The following is a 21164-nucleotide window of genomic DNA, read 5'->3' as shown; positions in this document are numbered from 1 at the left end:
CAATAACCATGCAAAGATTCATGAATATACCAGGCCACCTTGTCTTGCCTGGTAAATAACACCTAAGAACAGGTAGCTGGAGTGGGCAGTGAAATGGTGAAATATGCTCGCATCAAAATTACAGCAATTATAAAAAGACAAAAACATGACATACCAGTTCCACGCATTGGACACATTTCCGGAATCGTACCAGCTGACCAACAGCGACCACTGTCACAACAACACTGTATTTTGGTAAATGGTCTTGGAAGTTCATTAGCACAACGACCATTAACCAGATTGGAATAGCAAATTCCAGCGCGTGCATCTGTTGAAAAGGAAATTCAGTTATCTTTTTCATGCAAAGTAATGCAAAGCTACTAAGAATTGTGTTACATTTTCAATAACATTTAGGAGTAGCCAATTAACATTACACAATTAACAATAACTACAACAAAAAAATACAACGGATTTGCATTTTGGCAATCTGCTATTAACCAATCGTGACAACAAACTGTCCCTGCTGTCTACTTTTATTTAAAGCATAATATAATTATAAAAAGCCATTCACGTGATCTAGTTTATGTAATTTATCTACATGTACAGGACTCATGCTTTTATCTACCTCCTGTCTCAGAGACACGAGGAGTATCTTTACGAATTGATGGGGGGGAAGAGAGGGAGGGGAGGGGGGAAAGAGAGGGAGGGGAGGGGGGAAAGAGAGGGAGGGGAGGGGGGAAAGAGAGGGAGGGGAGGGGGGAAAGAGAGGGAGGGGAGGGGGGAAAGAGAGGGAGGGGAGGGGGGAAAGAGAGGGAGGGGAGGGGGGAAAGAGAGGGAGGGGAGGGGGAAAGAGAGGGAGGGGAGGGGGGAAGAGGGGGAGGGGAGGGGGGGAAGAGAGGGAGGGAGGGGGGGAAGAGAGGGAGGGAGGGGGGGAAGAGAGGGAGGGAGGGGGGGAAGAGAGGGAGGGAGGGGGGGAAGAGAGGGAGGGAGGGGGGGGGAAGAGAGGGAGGGGAGGGGGGAAGAGAGGGGAAGAGGGAAGAGAGAGAGGGGGGAAGAGAAGGGGGGAAGAGAGGGAAGAGGGAGGGGGGGAAGAGAGGGGGGGAAGAGGGAGGGGGGGAAGAGGGAGGGGGGGAAGAGGGAGGAGGGGAAAGAGGGAGGGGAAAGAGGGAGGGGAAAGAGGGAGGGGAAAGAGGAGGGGGGAAGAGGGAGGGGGGAAGAGGAAGGGGGGGAAGAGGAAGGGGGAAGAGGGAGAAGAGAGGGCGGGGAGGGGGAGAAGAGAGGGCGGGGAGGGGGAAGAGAGGGCGGGGAGGGGGAAGAGAGGGCGGGGAGGGGGAAGAGAGGGGGGAAGAGAGGGAGGGGAGGGGAAGAGGAGGAGGAGGGGGAGGGAGGGGGAGGGAGGGAGGAGGGAGGGGGGAGGGAGAGGGGGGAGGGAGAGGGGGGGAAGGGAGGGGGAGGGGAAGGGAGGGGGGGGGAGGGAGAGGAGGGAGGGGGAGGAGGGAGGGAGGAGGAGGGAGGGGAGGAGGGGGGAGAGGAGGAGGGGGGAGAGGAGGAGGAGGGAGGGGGGAGAGGAGGAGGAGGGAGGGGGAGAGGAGGAAGGGGGGAGAGGAGGAAGGGGGGAGAGGTGGGGGGAGGAGGAGGGAGGGGGAGAGAGGGAGGGGGAGAGAGGGAGGGGGAGGAGGAGGAGGAGGAGGGAGAAGGGAGGAGGAGGAGGAGGGAGGGGGAGGAGGAGGAGGAGGGAGGGGGGAGGAGGAGGAGGGAGGGGGAGAGGAGGAGGAGGGAGGGGAGTAGGAGGAGGGGGGAGGAGGAGGGAGGGGAGGAGGAGGAGGAGGGAGGGGGGGAGGGGGAGGAGGAGGAGGGAGGGGGGGAGGGGGAGGAGGAGGGGGGAGGAGGGAGGAGGGAGAGGGAGGGGGGGGCGGCGGAGGTGTGCCCGAATTCCCAATGTGTTCTCAGGATGGGTAAGGCTCTACGCTGGGAGCATGAACTCATGAAATTACCCATTCTATTTCTTCTCCCCCAACTGAATCAGAAATTTGTCCCCTTCTTTTCTTGCTGTTTTAACTGAGCCAACATTCACTATACAAGTGGATGTCTGTTCAATAAGTTATTGACTCTAAAATGTTTTATTTACCTCTGGTCACTGATGTTACTGGAAAAGTTTTCTACCTGCGTTGACTTTTTGACTTAGCAGCAAGTAAAAATATATCTTCTAAGTGTGAACCAGTTGCTCTTTAAGTTATGTTTGAGACAAAATGTCCTTTATTTATAATTATACCCCAAAAATCTGTTGTCTTCAAGCAGCACAAAATCTCCCCAATCATGGCATCAGCACCCTCCATGATTTTAAAAATGTAGATCGTGTTCCCTCCTCCATCACAATGTGCTAATATTTTCTTTTCCAATGATAAAACAATTAATTCATTAAACCTCATTGATTTACAATCCAGTATCACTGCTGACCTGCTCTGAATTGCTTCTGATGCGTACATGTCTTTTCAGAAGCGAGGTAACCAAACCTAGACAAACAATTTCAACTGCGGTCCACCAATGCTTTATCAATGCCCTGGACCGCTGCTTAGTCATCAACCAAAGCAGTACCACGTAACAGCAATCCGTATGTTAGAGTGCAGGAAAGATTTACAAGAAACAGTGTTTCCTTCAGTACATAGAACATGCAGGTGACCCTTTACTGAAATTATAATTGCTCACACTGAAGATTAAAAAGCCCACTTTAGTTTTAATATTTAGGAAATCTGAATAAGCCATATACAGTATATCCCTGGCAGGCCTCTAGGCGTTCCTCAATTGGATTTCCTACTGTTAACTGGGCAGCTATTAGCAGATCCATTTATGAGATTAAATGGAACTTCAGAAACTGCAGATCGGCACAGTACATTCAGTATAATAGCTTCAAAACTTCCACATTTCTAGGGTGCAGCCAGTGCCATAATTTCCCTGCCTAGATAAAAGGTAGATTCAGAACAATTACTGAATATTTTCTTCTTTTCTCTCCTCGGTATTCTCATTTTAAAATTCTTTGAATAAAATAATCTCTGATAAAAATTTCCAAGACCAGTCCTCCAGGGCTCTCCCTGCTGCCTACTTGACTTCTCATCAGTGTGTATTCAATCTTATGGACGTTCTTTTAGCCTCTTCAATTAAATTTTGATGCTTTTTTGACATTTCTTAAAATTCTCAGATAGCTGCTCTTCAAATCATATAATTTTTAAATTTTCAACTAATAAATAAGCGTTCATTTAAATGTAATATATTAAATGCTGTTTACTTGCAATTCATTTAAAAAATGATTTTAACATTTTCCTGAATTACATTATGTGACTGATCATTCTATCTTACTGTGAGACTTTTGTTTTTACTCAATTAAATATAATTAATTATGATTTTAAGATTTTACTAAGTATGATTGGGTAAACAGTAATTTAGATTTTTAATTTATTCCAGATAACATCTTTCATTATTTCAATAATTTTAAAACATTGGTGATTAAGGCTGGTTTGAAATTGGGAGGGAACAAGGAGTGTAACAGACGAGTGGCAGCACGGTAGTAGCGGCTGGAACATAATACAGTAGATGGCAGTAGTGCTGACATCAAGACATCACGTACAAGTGAGTAACTGCATCCTCCAATTCACCATGGGCAATACCATGGGAGATTGACTAGTAATATGATTTGCAAAAAGTGCACACTTCCTGTAAATGTCACACTTGATCCCAACTCTGCATACATTACATAGTACAATGCTCCTGTCCTTTCAACAATGCATCCTCTGACTTACTGTGAGCAGTACCAATAAGATTCGCAACTAATAGTAAAATAAAGTTCTGAAATACATTCGTCACAGATGCAAAGTGCCCAATGCAGAAAAATCCAGATTGGTTCCTTAGATACTTGAGTCAATCAAAAATACTTATGCTGATTGATTCTTTGGAAATTTAAGCCAATCAAAAAACACCATCCCAATACCTACTTCATTGTCTTTCACATTTCTCACAACCTTCTACCATATTCTGTACTCACTTCAAGAAATGCCACAGGAGATTCACCAGAATATAAACATTTCCAAGAACTTTAAATTAGAGAGGTGGCAAAAGTGAAAGAAGGGTGGAACCTCAAATGAATAGAAAACAACAGAGAATAAGGAAGATAAGTAATTAAAAAAAAAAAATTCATTAGTTATATCCCAAGCAGAAGTGATTAACTATGGTTTTATTTTAAAACTACAATTAAGAACTGACATACCAAAAAGTATGCCAACCTTTAAAGAGAAATTTGATCATTCTTGCTTAGCCAAGGACGGAGGATTATTCCAAGTAGAAATTTCACAAATTCAGTCCAAAGTACAATTAATATTAGTTTATAGAGTTGATACAGATCTAGCAGAATGGCCTTTAACCCTACCAGTTGGTTTCCTACTTGCCAATACTCAGCAGTTTGACATTAGAGAATTCATCAGCCCTTGCCAGTTGGACAGCAGGTACCAGTGGCACAGTGAACGGCAACATATAAAGTGTGAATTCATTGCCATGATCCTGCGAAACATAGCACTTGGCAGCCACCATAACCCATCAAATGATGATTTCACCAGTTGGAGGTGCAGAGCTTCTGTAGCGTTTACTTGTTTATCTGCAACCCAATTATAAATGTCTCAGTACTAGAGACTGAATACTTTTCCACATAGTGCACCAGAATCAGGTACTCCTATATTAAATAGAACATTTTAAAATCTCCTGTTTCCCTGCCCCAACAATGGGCCTTAATCACAACAACTCTATTGCATCAATTTCCATTTATTATGCCAGCTTCCCCTTCTGGCCTGAGTAAATCTGCCAATTTCTTCCTAATTTTGAGCAACTGGATTGAGACCAGCCAAACAAATTTCACTTGGGTTCTTACACCTGGCAGAGAAAAATATTAAAAAACTGAGGTAAAACTATAAATATTGTAATCTACTGCACCACCTACTCCTGAAACCTAGGGTGTTATGCACTTTTGAATTTGAGTATAAAAGATTTTCTAGGCATCAGGAAACAGTTCTTTGCCATGAAGAGCAAGAAACCTTTTGCCTATTGCTTCTTCCTTTCAAGAGCTTCGTCATCAAGTGTAGGCTCTGCAGCACGATATCAAATCTAGCCATCCAGATGAGCAAGGGTTAGAAACCGATTTACACTCAGCTCCAGTGAGGTCCAAGACTTACTTGATGATTTCTTCTTTGATTTGAGTGCTTGTGCTTAATTTTAGATTTCCATCAGTGCAACCCAGGCTCTGGAGGCTCACTTCTGGTATGTAGAGGGCACTGTTAAGCAAAGCCGTTCTATGCTTGAGGATAATATTCCAGAATTTGCATTGCTCATTTTATGTCTTTTTGAAGAGGTGAGACAGTACTTGCAATCTTCATGCTACGTCGGGTGGGAAAATAACAAGGGTGCAAGCTCTGATCGTCATTAGCTGGAAAGGCTTTGTGACAGCAATTATAAGACTTGAAGCCTGATGAAGGTAAGAGCCAAAGACACCATTTTTATCTGGACAGAATACTGTTCTAACAAATGAAAGCGCTCTGAAAAAGAAAGATTCAATGATATAACAAGAACTCAAACTGGGAGGAGAAAAGCACAAGATAGCCACATGGCTACTACATACAGAAGTTTTGAAGCGACCATGGCCTTATGATTTCTGCTGTTGGACCAATGCGCCGATAGATGGTGGACAAACAAATGAAGAAACATTCTTCTTTTGTTATTATTAGCAATATACAACACTTTATATTTTTTCTCATTTGTTTAAATATCATTTGCCATTCAATTTCCTAGTAAACTGTCTGTAGACCATTTTAAGCAGCCATCACCAAATATCATTAATAGCCGTGTGAATAAGTGTCAACTTTAAATTATGAAGCAAAACTATTTCACTACCATGAGTAAATACTTGTTTTCCAGTAAAGAAAACTACATCTATCCAAATAAAACTTTCATGTTTTCAATGAATTAAAATCATAAAGGAAAAAAATGCAGAGTAGTTATACTGAAGTAATAAGTATACAACATTTGGGTTAAATATTAAATATGTATACTTTTTATAAAGTTACATAGATTAATGGATCAAGAGTGCCATCATTTTTTCTCCCACTTTAGGCAAACACTTAGGGTGAAAAATTGAGTCGCGCCCCCTTTGGGGCGCTAAATTCGCCGGGGGTGCTAGTCCCATAAAAAATTAGCGCCCCTGTGGCCAAAATTCATCGGTAGCACCTTAAGAGGGAAGCGGGGCGCTGCTGAATTTTGCGGGAGGTGTTGGCAGCGCCGCCCTGCCCAGGCGCTAGTTGCTTTGCGCCCCATTAGAGCCCTCTTAGGGTGCTAACGGGAGGCGCAAAGCATCCGAATTTTTAGGCCTTAATCACTACAGCTTGCCCAGTTCTAAGTGGAACAAGTTGTCATGCCGATTCAATAAGGTCATTTGCCACACATTTTGCATTTTATATTAGCAGGATATTGCTTAAATTCATGAGCATCTTATGCTCATGTTGGATATGGCTTATGCACACTATATTGCAACCTTGAGAAAAAACAAATGTCTTAACCCAATGCCAAGTTACCTGATCTCAGCTTGGACACTGGGATACTCCAATAGGCTTCAATGGCCATGGATTCGTGAGCTTAAAAAAAAATTAACTTAGGAACTTGGAAAAGATACCAGAGAGGATCTGTTGTCTATAGAACTGTAATCCAGCATGGACAATCACCTTCCAGATAGCAGAAGGGGGGGGGGGGGGGAGAGAAAGGGCAATAAAAAAATCCTTACACATGTATGATGTAGCCCCAATTCCTTAATGCCATAATACTTACTTATTACATAAGTTGGTGTCCAGAGGATAAATTAAAATTTCTAAATGTACAAAACCCATTACAGTACATTTATTTCTTCAACACTAGTAATCCAGGCTGACACTTCAGTGCAGTATTGAGGGAACAATGCATTGTCTTACAGATGAGGCGTTAAAACCAAGGCTTTGTCCTCCCACTCAGGTGGACGTAAAAGATCCCAAGGCACTATTCAAAGAAGAGCAGTGGAGTTCTCTCGGTGTCCTGGCCAACATTTATCCCTCAACGAATATCACTCAAACCAGATTATACACTCATGTATCTGATTGCTGTTTGTGGGACCTTGCAATGCGCAAATTGGCTGTTGCATTTCCATACATTACAATAGTTACTACACTTCAAAAGCATTTCATTGGCCGTAAAGCACTTTGGAACGCCCTGAGGTTATGAAAAGCGCTATATAAATCCAAGTATTTTCCTTTTCGTATGCTACTAGTTTTCACATCATCCCAAAATAATTACACTACAGGTATCTATACGATCGTATATAATATTTAGTACTTTTCTCCAATTACATTGTCTATCTCTGATCTAGTTCTAGTAATGGCTACCAGATTCTATATACTGTAACATAACAGATTTTAGTGAGGCATGAAGTATTAAGCTTTTATAAAAGTACATTTTATATATGTATTCTCTTTTCAATCCTCCCACAATATGCATCATTCACCTTACCCAAGTGACCATTCTTCTGTGCGAGACTTGACTGTAAATGGTCATTTAACTCTGGGAGATATCAGAAATAACCCAGCACAGAGTGGGAATGGAACCTGCCATGTTCTTGGTCTGTCTGCATCAATACCAATTAGTGGCGTATTTACCCATAAAACTACTAGGGCACTTAATTATCAAGCTTGATAGAGACAGTAAGCAGACAGACTGTCACTAGACCTCTTTACGGTCTTTATGAAACCATCTATGTTCCTATCTGCTAAAAGGCATTAGAAAGCAGGCCAAGTTGGCTTGCCCTCAATTTTTACTAACTTGTGAGAAGTGCTTTCTTTTACTCAGTACCTCCTCTGATAATGTGCCTTAAATTCAGTCTGAGGAACTGCAAGACTGCCTAATATATCAACTAGTGTAGAGAATGACAGTATGGCATGTTGATACAGTGTGCTGTGCTATTAACTTTCCTCTATCTTAATAAATACTAAGCTAAATATTAAGAATTCAATTTGAGATCATCTACCTCCTTATTAAAGTATTAGAGGCTATTTAAAAAAATGTAAAACTAATTTGCTGAATCTTATCATTTCAAAACACCATGACATCTCTCCAATTGATTTCAGGATAACTGCAAGATTGATCCAGAGATCTATAATCTTAATTGGGATGTCGATAATATTAAACAGTGGCTGTCCAAATCTTGTGAAACAACTTTTAAAAAATGTTAAAAAAAACAATGGCCCGTATTTTCCGATCGGAGGCTTCCTGTATGCAGAGGCCTCCCATCTGGAAAAAATCTACGCCCTTACCCGAGAGCTCCAGAGGTCCGGCCATTTCCACTCCTGGGCCTCTCCACGACGAAATGCGCAGGGCCCAGGTATCCCAGGGGCGCATGCTTGACAGATCGGAAATGCCGGTTTTCAGCGCATGTGCTTCGCATGCCTGAAACCGGCATTTGCGAGGTCCTTATGGGTGTGTACACACCTCGTACACATCCGTAGCGATCGGAAAATACGGGCCAATGTTGTAACAAATCCATAAGCTTATTCAAGGTTAACACAAAGTTATGCTTTTAAACTGAACAACTGATATGAATCGAAAGGTACCATTTTGAAGTACAAAGGACTATGGCCACGATTTTACTTACCTCGGCAGGTCTAGTGCGGGCGGTGTCAGTGGCGGGTCACGGCCCCGCTGCTGGTTCCATCCCGCTCTGTGAAATGACTTTCCATTGATAGGGTTTGTTAAGACCACCCGGCGTATTTCCCGGGCCAATTAGAGGAAGCAGGTTTGTGACATCATTTCATGACACGTCATTAGCCGATTTCCTTAAAGGGACCATGTCCAAATTTATCTTGACATTTGTGCTGTCAGTGTTCTACAGCATTGAGGTGCTGCAAACACTGACAATGATTGAACTGATGCACAGGGCTGCACCCAGGATCTCTCATAACTCCCTCCAAATGCTTATGGAGGGATTTTCATCATGCAGGGTGGTCCTCTTTTTTTTTAATTCATTGATGGGATGTGGGTGTCGCTGGCTGGCTAGGCCTGCATTTAGTGCCCATCCCTAATTGCCCTTGAGAAGATGGTGGTGAGCCGCCTTCTTGAACCGCTGCAGTCCATATGGTGTAGGTACACCCACAATGCTGTTAGGAAGGGAGTTCCAGGATTTTGGCCCAGCGACAGTGAAGGAACGGCGATACAGGTCCAAGTCAGGATGGTGTGTGGCTTTGAGCGGAACTTGTAGGTGGTGATGTTCCCATGCGTCTGCTGCCCTTGTCCTTCTAAGTGGTAGAGGTCGCGGGTTTGGAAGGTGCTGTTGAAGGAGCTTTGGCGAGTTGCTGCAGTGCATCTTGTAGATGGTACACACTGCAGCCACAGTGCGCCGGTGGTGGAGGGAGTGAATGTTGAAGGTGCATGGAGTGCCAATCAAGCGGGCTGCTTTCTCCTGAATGGTGTCGAGCTTCTCGAGTGTTGTTGGAGCTGCACTCATCCAGGCAAGTGGAGAGTATTCCATCACACTCCTGACTTGTGCCTTGTAGATGGTGGAAAGGCTTTGGGGAGTCAGGAGGTGAGACACTCGCCACAGAATTCCCAGCCTCTGGCCTGCTCTTGTAGCCACAGTATTTATATGGCTGGTCCAGTTCAGTTTCTGATCAATGGTAACCCCCAGGATGTTGATAGTGGGGGATTCAGCGATGGTAATGCCATTGAATGTCATGGGGAGATGGTTAGAGTCTCGCTTGTTGGAGATTGTCATTGCCTGGCACTTGTGTGGTGCGAATGTTACTTGCCACTTGTCAGCCCAAGTCTGAATGTTGTCCAGGTCTTGCTGCATATGGACACGGACTGCGTCAGTATCTGACGAGTCTCGAATGGTGCTGAACAGTGTGCAATCATCAGCGAACATCCCCACTTCTGACCTTATGATGGAGGGAAGGTCATTGATGAAACAGCTGAAGATGGTTGGGCCTAGGACACTGCCCTGAGGAACTCCTGCAGTGATGTCATGTGATTGAGATGAATGACCTCCAACAACCACAGCCAACTTCCTTTGTGCTAGGTATGATTCCAACCAATGGAGAGTTTTCCCCTCGATTCCCATTGACTTCAGTTTTACTAGGGCTCCTTGATGCCACACTCGATCAAATGCTGCCTTGATGTCAAGGGCAGTCACTATCACCTCACCTCTTGAGTTCAGCTCTTTTGTCCATGTTTGGACCAAGGTTGTAATGAGGTCAGGAGCTGAGTGGCCCTGGCGGAACCCAAACTGGGTGTCAGTTAGCAGGTTATTGCTGAGTAAGTGCCGCTTGATAGCACTGTCGACGACACCTTCCATCACTTTGCTGATGATTGAGAGTAGACTGATGGGACGGTAATTGGCCGGGTCGGATTTGTCCTGCTTTTTGTAGACAGGACATACTTGGGCAATTTTCCACATTGCCGGGTAGATGCCAGTGTTGTAGCTGTACTGGAACAGCTTGGCTAGGGGCGCAGCTAGTTCTGGAGCACAAGTCTTCAGTGCTATTGCCGGAATGTTGTCAGGGCCCATAGCCTTTGCAGTATCCAGTGTCTTCAGCCGTTTCTTGACATCACGTGGCGTGAATTGAATGGGCTGAAGGCTGGCATCTGTGATGCTGGGGACCTCAGGAGGAGGCCGAGATGGATCATCCACTCGGCACTTCTGGCTGAAGATAGTTGCAAATGCTTCAGCCTTGTCTTTTGCACTCACGTGCTGGGCTCCACCATCATTGAGGATGGGGATATTTTTGGAGCCTCCTCCTCCTGTTAACTGTTTAATTGTCCACCACCACTCACGACTGGATGTGGCAGGATTGCAGAGCTTTGATTTGATCCGATGGTTGTGAGATTGCTTAGCTCTGTCTATCGCATGTTGCTTCCGTTGTTTGGCATGCAAGTAGTCCTGTGTTGTAACCTCACCAGGTTGACACCTCATTTTTCGGTATGCCTGGTGCTGTTCCCGGCATGCTCTCCTGCACTCTTCGTTAAACCAGGGTTGATCTCCCGGCTTGATGGTAATGGTAGAGTGAGGGATATGCTGGGCCATGAGGTTACAGATTGTGGTTGAATACAATTCTGCTGCTGCTGATGGCCCACAGCGCCTCATGGATGCCCAGTTTTGAGTTGCCAGATCTGTTCGAAATCTGTCCCATTTAGCACGGTGGTAGTGCCACACAACACGGTGGAGGGTATCCTCAACATGAAGACGGGACTTCGTCTCCACAAGGACTGTGCGGTGGTCACTTCCACCAATGCTGTCATGGACAGATGCATCTGCAACAGGTAGATTGGTGAGGACAAGATCAAGTAGGTTTTTCCCTCTTGTTGGTTCCCTCACCACCTGTCGCAGACCCAGTCTGGCAGCTATGTCCTTTATGAATTGGCCAGCTCGGTCAGTTGTGGTGCTACCGAGCCACTCTTGGTGATGGACATTTAAGTACCCCACCCAGAGGACATTTTGTGCCCTTGCTACTCTCAGTGCTTCTTCCAATTGGTGTTCAACATGAAGGAGTACTGATTCATCAGCTGAGGAAGGGCGGTAGGTGGTAATTAGCAGGAGGTTTCCTTGCCCATGTTTGACTTGATGCCATGAGACCTCATGGGGTCCTGAGTCAATGTTGAGGACTCCCAGGGCTACTCCCTCCTGACTGTATACCACGGTGCCACCACCTCTAGTGGGTCTGTCCTGCCGGACAGGACATACCCAGGGATGGCGATGTCTGGGACATTGGTTTGTAAGGTATGATTCGGTAATTATGACTATGTCAGGCTGTTGCTTGACTAGTCTGTGGGACAGCTCTCCCAATTTTGGCACAAGCCCCCAGATGTTGGTAAGGAGGACTTTGCAGGGTCGACAGGGCTGGGTTTGCTGTTGTCGTTTCCGGTGCCGAGGTCGATGCCGGGTGGTCCGTCCGGTTTTATTCTTATTGTTTTTCGTAGCAGTTGTTTACAACTGAGTGGCTTGCTAGGCCATTTCAGAGGGCATTAAGAGTCAACCACATTGCTGTGGGTCTGGAGTCACATGTAGGCCAGACCAGGTAAGGACGGCAGATTTCCTTCCCTAAAGGACATTTAATTCCAGAATTAAATTGAATTTAAATTCCACCAGCTGCCGTGGTGGTATTTGAACCCATATCCTCAGAGCATTTGACTGAACCTCTGGCTTACTAGTCTAGTGACATAACCACTACGCCACCGCCTCCCCGCTGGGTGGAAGACACCTCCTCAAGAGATCAACACAGCCCGATTGCACAGAAGGGCACAAGCAGGGATGTGGTCAGGAGGACCTGGGTGCAGTGGCACAAACCTTTCAACGATCTCAGATGATCACGACACGTTAGTACAAAGCCACACTCAACCTCATCCTGCTGTGCCTCTCATCACTTCCCCATCAGTCTGCCTTCCCTACCCTACTCCTGCACATCCTTACTCACGCCAACTTACCTTGCACCTCCACCATCCCTCTCTATCTACATTATCACATCCCCATCTCACTAGCCACCCCTCACGCTCACCCTCATCCTAGTGCAATCAAACCAACTAACAGTACCCAAGGGTAGCCACTTGGATGTTTTATCCAATGTTCATGTAAAATTTTTGTTAATGTGCTGCCAAACTTTGAAACCTTTATTTTCAACACTTTGCATTCTTGGACAGATTTGTGTGCACCTTTGGAAGTGGCTTAATGAGTTGCAGTGAATGGTGAGACATAACAGTACCCCTCGCAATGGTGGTGAGTGTGAAAGGAATGGCTTGGACATTGTAGGGATGCTTTATGGCATTGTTGTGGGGTGGTGCCAACCTGGTGCATCATGTGGCAGCCAGGGTGTAAAGCGTCAAGTGAACTAAATCTGGCCATGGTGAGGCCATCCCTGGCCTCCTGGGCAGCAATATGCTTGGGTGCTGATGCCCTCTGTCCTGTGCATCATCAGGTGATTGCGGAGAAGGTTGGTGTTGTTGTTGGTGTGCCTGGTTCTGCTGGTGTTGGGGCTGATCATGGTCAGATTCTGAGGACCAAGGTGAAACAGTATAAACGGTACCCATGCTGATGGAATAGATGGCAGGTGAAGTTGAGATGACAGAAGCAAGCTGTCAATCGTGAGAGAGGTTGTTCCAATGAGGTGATACTGGATAGAGAATTTGTTCCAAACATTTGCAGCCTGTATAAAGCTCAATCGGTGTTCCAAACGGAGTAAGCAACAACTTCTGAGCTTGGAAAGTGAACAGCTGTGAGGTGGGAGTTTTTTATAACACATTTCAAGCCGTCAAGTAATCAGCTCATTCATTGGCCATTCAACTCTTGCCTCAGACATGATCCCCGAGCAGCGTGGAGGATCCCGTGGGTGAGCAGTTAAAGAGAAAAGGTAAGGTTAAATGTATTATTAATGTTCTGCCAACAAGGCAATAGTCAGTTTAATTGGGTCCCCCTGCTGTGTGTCGGGTCTGCTCAGCGCTGACAGATCCGACATTGGGAAAGGCGGGTGGCAGCGGGCTGACAGTGGGGTCCCGACTCGCTGTAAAAAAAAAAAAACTCTCCCACCCGATCCACCACCGATCTCGCCCACTGACCACCCTGGAAAATTCCAGCCTATTAAACTAAAATAGGTAATGGCAAAAAAAGTTATCTAATATGCTCATTATATCAAACCATGAATGAATAGTATTGAAATTGTTTACTGTAAATAAAGATATTTGTACTTCAAACACAAGTCTCACTCAAGGAGATATAAATAATTTAATGATGCCATATAAGCTGTAAATTTGAAGAATGTGATTATAAAAAGATGCAAGTTCCTCTGTGGGATTGAGAAAATAATCTGCAAGTGACAAGTTGTGTTTTCCCTTAGAAGGCAATGGATTTTCTACTTTTGATTCAAATTCTAACTGTTTTCATAAGGTGGCTGACAATTCTTTCAGCTTCTACTGGAGAAGCTAAGGCAGCAACAGATGGTCAGTCCTAAGTAACACACTTCTTTTTACAGATTTTACATTTATGTCCTGGACATGTGGAGTCTTGACCCACTAAAAATAGGACTCCAGGTAGTAGTAATGAATGTAGGGATCAGAGATCAAGAGAACTGTGCCTATTGGTGGCTGCAGAAAGACTCTGGCTATTTTAATAAGCTCCATAAGTAAGGGAGAGTACCTGAGGACTAGAGGACACCTACTATATGCAGATATTCAGAAAACAATGAGTCACAAATCAGTAATTCATAGACTGGTTGGTCCTGAACATCCATAGAATCACTTTGCAAACAAGTGTTCACCAGTGACTCTCACTCCTGATTCGACTGAAGTATAATACTGATAGGTGCCTTCGTGGGCACCCACCAGAAGGGTGGACATTAGTTCAGCCGCCAGCAGACCCATTATCCCCTGCAACTTATTCTGCCCAATCAGTCCCAGTTGTAAGAGGACCAATTTCAGTGACATGGAGGCAAATTTTTGTGGGGGTCCAGGCCAAGAGCTCTAGGTGAACACCACATTGCTGCTCAGAGTGCCTGTATGCCAGTGATCCAGCATGTTCAGTGGTAATGAGGTGGGGTCTTTCCACATCCTCAGGAAGTCCTAAAGCACTTCACAGCCAATGATTAATATTTGAAGTATACTCTCTTCTCTCTCTCTGGCAGTCCCTCGGATGACTTGCTTCCACACTAAAAGTGAGTTCTCAGGTAACTGATGAGTCCAATGCGGGACCTAGTCTCTGTCACAGGTGGGGCAGACGATGGTTGAGGGGTGGGGTGCTTGGGTTGACGTGCGCTCCTTCCGCTGGCTCCCGGCGAAGAGACTCAAGGTGTTCGGCGCCTTCCTGAATGCTTCTCCTCCACTTTGAGCGGTCTTGGGCCAGGGATTCCCAGGTGTCGGAGGGGATGTTTCACTTTTTCAAGGAGGCTTTGAGGGTGTTCTTGAAGTGTTTCCTCTGCCCACCTGGGGCTGTCCTGCCATGTCGGAGCTCCGAGTAGAGCGCTTGTTTTGGGAGTCTCGTATCGGGCATGCGGACAATGTGACCTGTCCATCGAAGCTGATCGAGCGTGGTCAAAGCTTCGATGCTGGGGATGTTGGCCTGAGCGAGAACACCGACGTTGGTGCGCCTATCCTGCCAATGGATTTGCAGGATCTTGCGGCGGCAGCATTGGTGGCACTTCTCCAGTGCTTTGAGGTGCCTGCTGTACATTGTCCATGTCTCTGAAGCATACAGGAGGGCAGGAATCACTACTGCTCTGTAGACCATGAGCTTGGTGCCGGGTTTGAGGTCCTGGTCTTCAAACACTCTCTTCCTCAGGCGACCGAAGGCTGCACTGGTACACTGAAGGCGGTGTTGGACTTCATCATCGATGTCTGCCCTTGTTGACAGTAGGCTCCCGAGTTATGGAAAGTGGTCCACGTTGTCCAAGGCCTCATCATGGATTTTGATAATCGGGGGGGGGGGGGGGGCAGTACTGTGTGGCGGGGGCAGGTTGGTAGAGGACCTTTGTCTTACTGATGTTTAGTGTAAGGGCCATGCTCTCATACGCTTTGGTGAAGGTGTTGACGATGATTTGGAGTTCGACCTCTGAGTGTGCGCAGACGCAAGCATTGTCTGCATACTGTAATTCGATGACAGAGGATGGGACGACCTTGGATCTGGACTGGAGATGACGGAGGTTGAACACTTTCCCGTTTGTTCTGAAGTATACTGCTGCCATGTACAGACATAGCAGCCAATATGCATATGGAAAGATCCCACAAAAAAATTGCATTTATCTACCTTTCATGACCTCAGTACGTCCTAAAGTGCTTTACAACCAATGAAGTACTTTTGAAGTGTAGTCACTGTTGTAATGTAGGAAATGCAGCAGCCAATATGCACACAGCAAGCTTCCACAAATACCAATGTGATAATGACCAGATAATCTTTTTTAGTGATGTTGGTTGAGGGATAAATATTGGCTAGGACACCGGGGGGAACTACCCTGCTCTTCTTCGAATTGTTCCATGGGAATTTTTATATTCACCTGAGAAGGCAGACGGAGCTCAGTTTGATGTCTCATCCAAAAGTCGGCACCTCTGACACTGCAGCACTATCTCAGTACTGCAATGACGCGTCAGCCTCAATTATATGCTTAAGTCCTGGAGAGGCTTGAACTCTCAACCTTCTGACTCAGTGCTACCAACTGAGCCAAGCTGACTTGTCAACTAGAGTACAAAATTAATATAAAGTGATTAAAGTTTAAACAAATTCCCCCACCCCAAAGCTGAATTTAGACTCTCATCAAAGGCAAGATATGTTTTATTGATTAACTCTTTAAGGAAGGAACTGGGTAAATATCTGGTTAATATGGGATTGAAAGATAAAGTGATAAGTATAGACAGAGACAATCAAGCACACAATGGAACATGTTTTTTTCCTGTGCCACTAAAGCCCTGAAAATACCAGCTGTGGAATGAAACTGAAAATGTAGTTTTGGACTGATATCCTGGATCTTTGCTCGATTATCTTTGAATGTCAAGGAGAAATGCTACAGAGTTTTATCTTTGTGGAAGACTTACCTGTAGTTCTGCACCTCCCTTAGCAGATTAAATAAATTAGGAAGAGGTCAGATTTCTCCCGATTATTGGCAGGATGGAAGGAACAGGCTCAATGAGCCAAGCAGCCTTTCCTCTTTCCATACCTTATGCTCTGAGGAACATAGAAAGGAAACATACAAAATCTCAAGGCCGTATAAAACCATTGCTGGGAATTCCCTTAGAGTTACTCCCATTCCGCTGCGGTAACATTGCTGGACGTGCGGCCCGAAACCCTGTTTATACGCATAAATTAAGCTTTAACTGCACTTCTGGCAAAGTTACGGTGGTGGAGCAGGAGGAGGTCTGAGGCAATTCCTGGCTCATAAAACAACCACCCTCTTAATGAAGTAATGCTTTAAATCCTGCCAAAAACTACCCCTTGTTCTGCTGTCTTGTACCAAATCAAAAGTCTCTGACTCTTGATCATCTACATTCCTGAATCACTTTGATCTGAATACCACTATTCAGCAAGAATTCTAGTTCTGTAAGGGCATCCTCATGTTTTATTCTCTAATCCCCAAATCATTCTTCTCTGCGTATTTTCCAGCTCAGCTACATTCTTCCTGTAGTAAGGTTTCCAGAACTGCATACAATATTCCATGTTCTGTCTGATTAATGGTCTATACTGTATAGTGGCAGGATAACCTCCTCCAATCTACAGTTTGTTCCTCTTTTTACAAACATCCTACTTGCTTCCTTGACAGCAGCCAGACATTGCCTTGATGTCAAGAGATTTATCGACTATGTCTCCCAATCTCTTTCAGCCTTTTCTCATTAATTCTATATTCTCTCCACTTATTTCAGTTATAAGTGCTTGACTTTACATTAGCTACGTCTGCCAATTATTGATCCACTTTCCCAAACACTCAAGTTGGCCAGTACCTTGTCCCCAACTTCAACAATCTTAACTATCTTGCCATCAACTGCAAACTTCGAGGTGAAGCTACTGATACCTTCTTCCAGATCATTTATCAAAATGTTGAAGAGTATTAATTCCAACTCCAAACCCTGCTAGACCCCACTTATCACCCACCCCTGCACCCAAGATACTTGCATTTACAGAGACCCACCGGGGTCTAAATTTGTAATCGTCTGTAAACGGGGCAAAATGGTTGGCACGCTCTACTGAGCGCCTGCTCACCTGGGCTCGTCAACTGTGCTAAATTGATCCCCGTACCAGCTTAGCATGAAATAGGCAAGCTGCCAGCACTACTCGTGCTCTTTATTCGCAGCTCGCCTAACCGGTGGGGGGGCGGGGTGTGGGTGGAGGGGAGGAATTCGTCATCACTGGTGGCAGTTAAAGGCAGCCAGTACCTCTTAAAGCTTCATTCTGACCGCCACTAAAATGGAAGGTAGAAGAGTTACTGGAAGGGCTCTGGCTTTTCAAATGCAGCTTTGGAGATGCTGGTGGAGGAGGTCGGGAGGAGAAGGGACGTCATCATTCCACCCAGTGGCAAGAAGGTATCCAGGTTGGTTTCATGGCAACAGTGGACAGAGCAAGTCAGCGCCAGATGCACTGATTCAAGTACCTAGCTGCAATGCAGAAAAAAGTTCAATGACCTGACAAGGCTTACAAAGATAAGACTAACTCATAGCTGTTATTACTCTCTGCTTACCTTATATTACGTGGAGCCTCAGCACTCAACATTTCCGCTCCCTCCCCACAACTCTCCACAATCACTGCAGCATACTTCACTCGCCTCCTTCTGCTGCTGCTACAGCACTCTGCACCTGCTACTCTTCTCATTATCACTTCCCTCACACCTGTGCTATCTTTTGCACAACAGTAACACTATTCTACCTTGACATGCACATCCTCAAAACATCTCACTAGGCTAACACCAACATACTCCCTTCTTTCTTGCAGGAGAAGCTGGTGCAGAATAACAGGGAGCAGGCATCCACAGGTAGGGGCCAAGCATCTATACACATCTTGTCCCCTATGGAAGAGAGCATAATGGACATTGTGGACAGGGGTGGCATCCTGAGCGTGGCTTCTGGAGAGGCTAGAGGAAGTGCCGCAGGGTTTTTAGCCATCTTACCCTCTTTCCCTCCTCACTGAAATCTCCCAAACATACCATGCATGACAAATGGCTGCTGCTTTCAGCAGTCACTCAACTGGCTCTGCTTACCCTTGCCACTGACTGGCCTGGTTGCTGCCGAGATACTACAGTCTGCAGCTGAGCCCTCTACGACCAGAGCTCCTAGAGGTCGCCCACCATGGCCATCTTAGGAATCCTTAATGGAAGTTCAGCAGCCTTCCACCTCCCTTTCTGTAGCCACTGGGGCTGCAGCTTATAGCAGCACTAGAATAGGTAAATGAGCACACAAGACAGGCACTAGGGATGATTTTTAGTTCTGTATGTGCAGTATAAGCAATTGTCAAACGAAGAGTGATAAAGTATGTTGGTATAGTATTTTTTTTTTGGATTGCTATTGATCTTGATATTCTTATTCATGTAAGGGCAACACCCATGAAGTTGAACTGTACGAGATTAATTCAGATGTTAGGTATGAGGACTGGGGTAGGTGGATGGAGGGATTTGGTGTATTGGGGAGAGAAGTGAACATTCATGAGAATCTCATCAATGATTTGCTGCCTGAGAGCTCTGGCAGCGCTGCCGGGTCATGCTCTTCCTCTGCAACCCTTCTACCTGTATCTCCTCTACAACTTCCTCCTCTTGTGGCTCCAATGCTTGCTGCCTTTCCAAGGTGAAGTTATGCAGCACGCAACACACAATGACTAATCTTGACTCTCGCTCTGGACTATACTGAAGCATGCCTCCAGTTCTGTCGACGCATTGCAACCTTTGCTTGAGGAGTCCGATGGTCTGCTCTATGAGGGCTCCAATTCTGGTGTGACATTGTATGCGCGCTGTGCATCTGTGCCTGTGTTCCAGACAGGTGTCATGAGCCAGGTGTTCAGAGGATAGCCCTTGTCTCAAAGCAACCAGCCTGATACCCTATAATCTGGGTGGAAGAGAAGGGTATTGAGGATTGGTGCATGATGACTACCGTCAGGATATAGGACAGAGACCTGCATAATTCAATGCTAAGGTCACAGATGAGTTGCATATTTAAGGAATGGAATCCTATTTTGTTGCAATAAAGGGCTCGAGTTGCAGACATTCTCATCCTCATTTTCTGCCTTCACACACCACAGCAGAAAGTCCTGTATTTAGGGATCCTCCCTGGCGCTGCTGGGGAACTGGGGTGGAGAGTGCTGCACAGTGCAATGGCCTCGAATCTTTATTTGATCCACCTCACCGACGTCTTGATCAAGTGCCCATTTTGTGGCCAAGACAAAACTGTTTTTCATATTTAAATGCCATGCCAGAGGTTGCACCTCTTTTTCCATTACCTGAAGAGGGTTCTCAATTTCTGGTTGTACCTCTTGCCTATACTCATCTTTGGTCATCCAGAGGCGAGAGCACATAGGAAAATCTCCTGGCGGGTCTGCCATTCAAAGGTCTAGGATGCATAGGATTGAATGCTTACTGCTGTTCTGAGCTTTAGTGCAAGATCACGCAGTCTCCACTGGAAGTAATCTGCGACCAGAGAACGTAGCAGGACCTTGTCTGTCTCATCAATAATGAGAGCTGAATCATTATTTAATACTCTCTGCATGTATTTTTAGTTTGACTGCATCACTTGTTTTGTATTCGTGGTGCCCGCTTTTTCAGGAGGATTTCTAGTGATATTTGTCTTGGTGGTGTTGGGCTCATGCCCAGTGCAAGATTCAATATAGCCCCACTTAAATTGAATCAAGGGGATTATTTAAGTAGGAACATTTTGACAGTGAAGAAATATTAACCAGGACTCCTGATTGAAAATCTGACACCTAACCAGTGGACTACATAAAGCTACAAAGAACAATGCTGGTTCTACAAAGGGTCCAACTAAAAATGACATTATCGATGATTTACAGCATTCTTTTCCATATTTATAATGAATGAAAAACACAAGTTTTAGCTGGCACAATTGTAGCACATAGGAAACAATAAAAGTAATATACAATATACATTAAAACAATATGTCTCCATATAAAAAATGGTACAACAATAGTATCAAGTTGAATTTATATTGTGTGTTTAATGTAGAAAACACCCCAATGTGCTTCACAGATGATGATAGGGACTGAATGCTGAGCCAGGAAGTAAAAAATTAGGAAATAGGGAGGAAAGCTTGACTGAGAGATGGGAATTGAGATGATTTTTAACGTTAGAAAGACAAATATGTGGGAGAGAGTTCCAGAGAGCAGGACTAATGCAACTGAAGACTATACCAACAATGGTGGGGTGAAGGGAGGGAGAATACATAAAAGAACAAAATCAGAGGAGAGGAGCATTCAGGAAATTTTACAGGGCTTAAGGAGTTTTTAAGAGGTAGGTTGCAGGAGCAAGACCGAGGAAGGATTTATAGGCATGAGGATTTAAGTTTGCTGGAAATGGGGAGTTTTTAAGAGGTAGTTCGTGGGAAGCGGCAAAAGTTTTTGGACAAGTTGGATTTATGAAGTGTGGAAAATGAGAGGTGAGTGAGGAAGGCCAGTCTGGAAA

The 21164-nt window shown here is 45.2% G+C and overlaps 1 protein-coding gene across 1 annotated transcript in view; it reads right to left on the bottom strand.

The window, feature by feature from the left end:
• The window catches only part of LOC147097290 (fibrillin-1-like), a 465058-nt gene that overhangs the window by 249184 nt on the left and 194710 nt on the right, over positions 1-21164 (bottom strand). Inside the window, exon 9 of the mRNA XM_085972115.1 lies at positions 155-307. Within this exon, the coding sequence (XP_085828241.1) occupies positions 155-307 (153 nt within the window). The remainder of the gene's footprint in view (positions 1-154; positions 308-21164) is intronic.

The sequence above is a fragment of the Somniosus microcephalus genome, chromosome 32 (assembly GCF_052327205.1).
Source record: "Somniosus microcephalus isolate GS21.2 chromosome 32, FLI_Smic_1.0, whole genome shotgun sequence".
Classification (NCBI taxonomy): domain Eukaryota; kingdom Metazoa; phylum Chordata; class Chondrichthyes; order Squaliformes; family Somniosidae; genus Somniosus; species Somniosus microcephalus.
The sequence above is the reverse complement of the archived record's forward strand: the minus strand, read 5'-3'. Positions and strand labels throughout refer to the sequence as shown.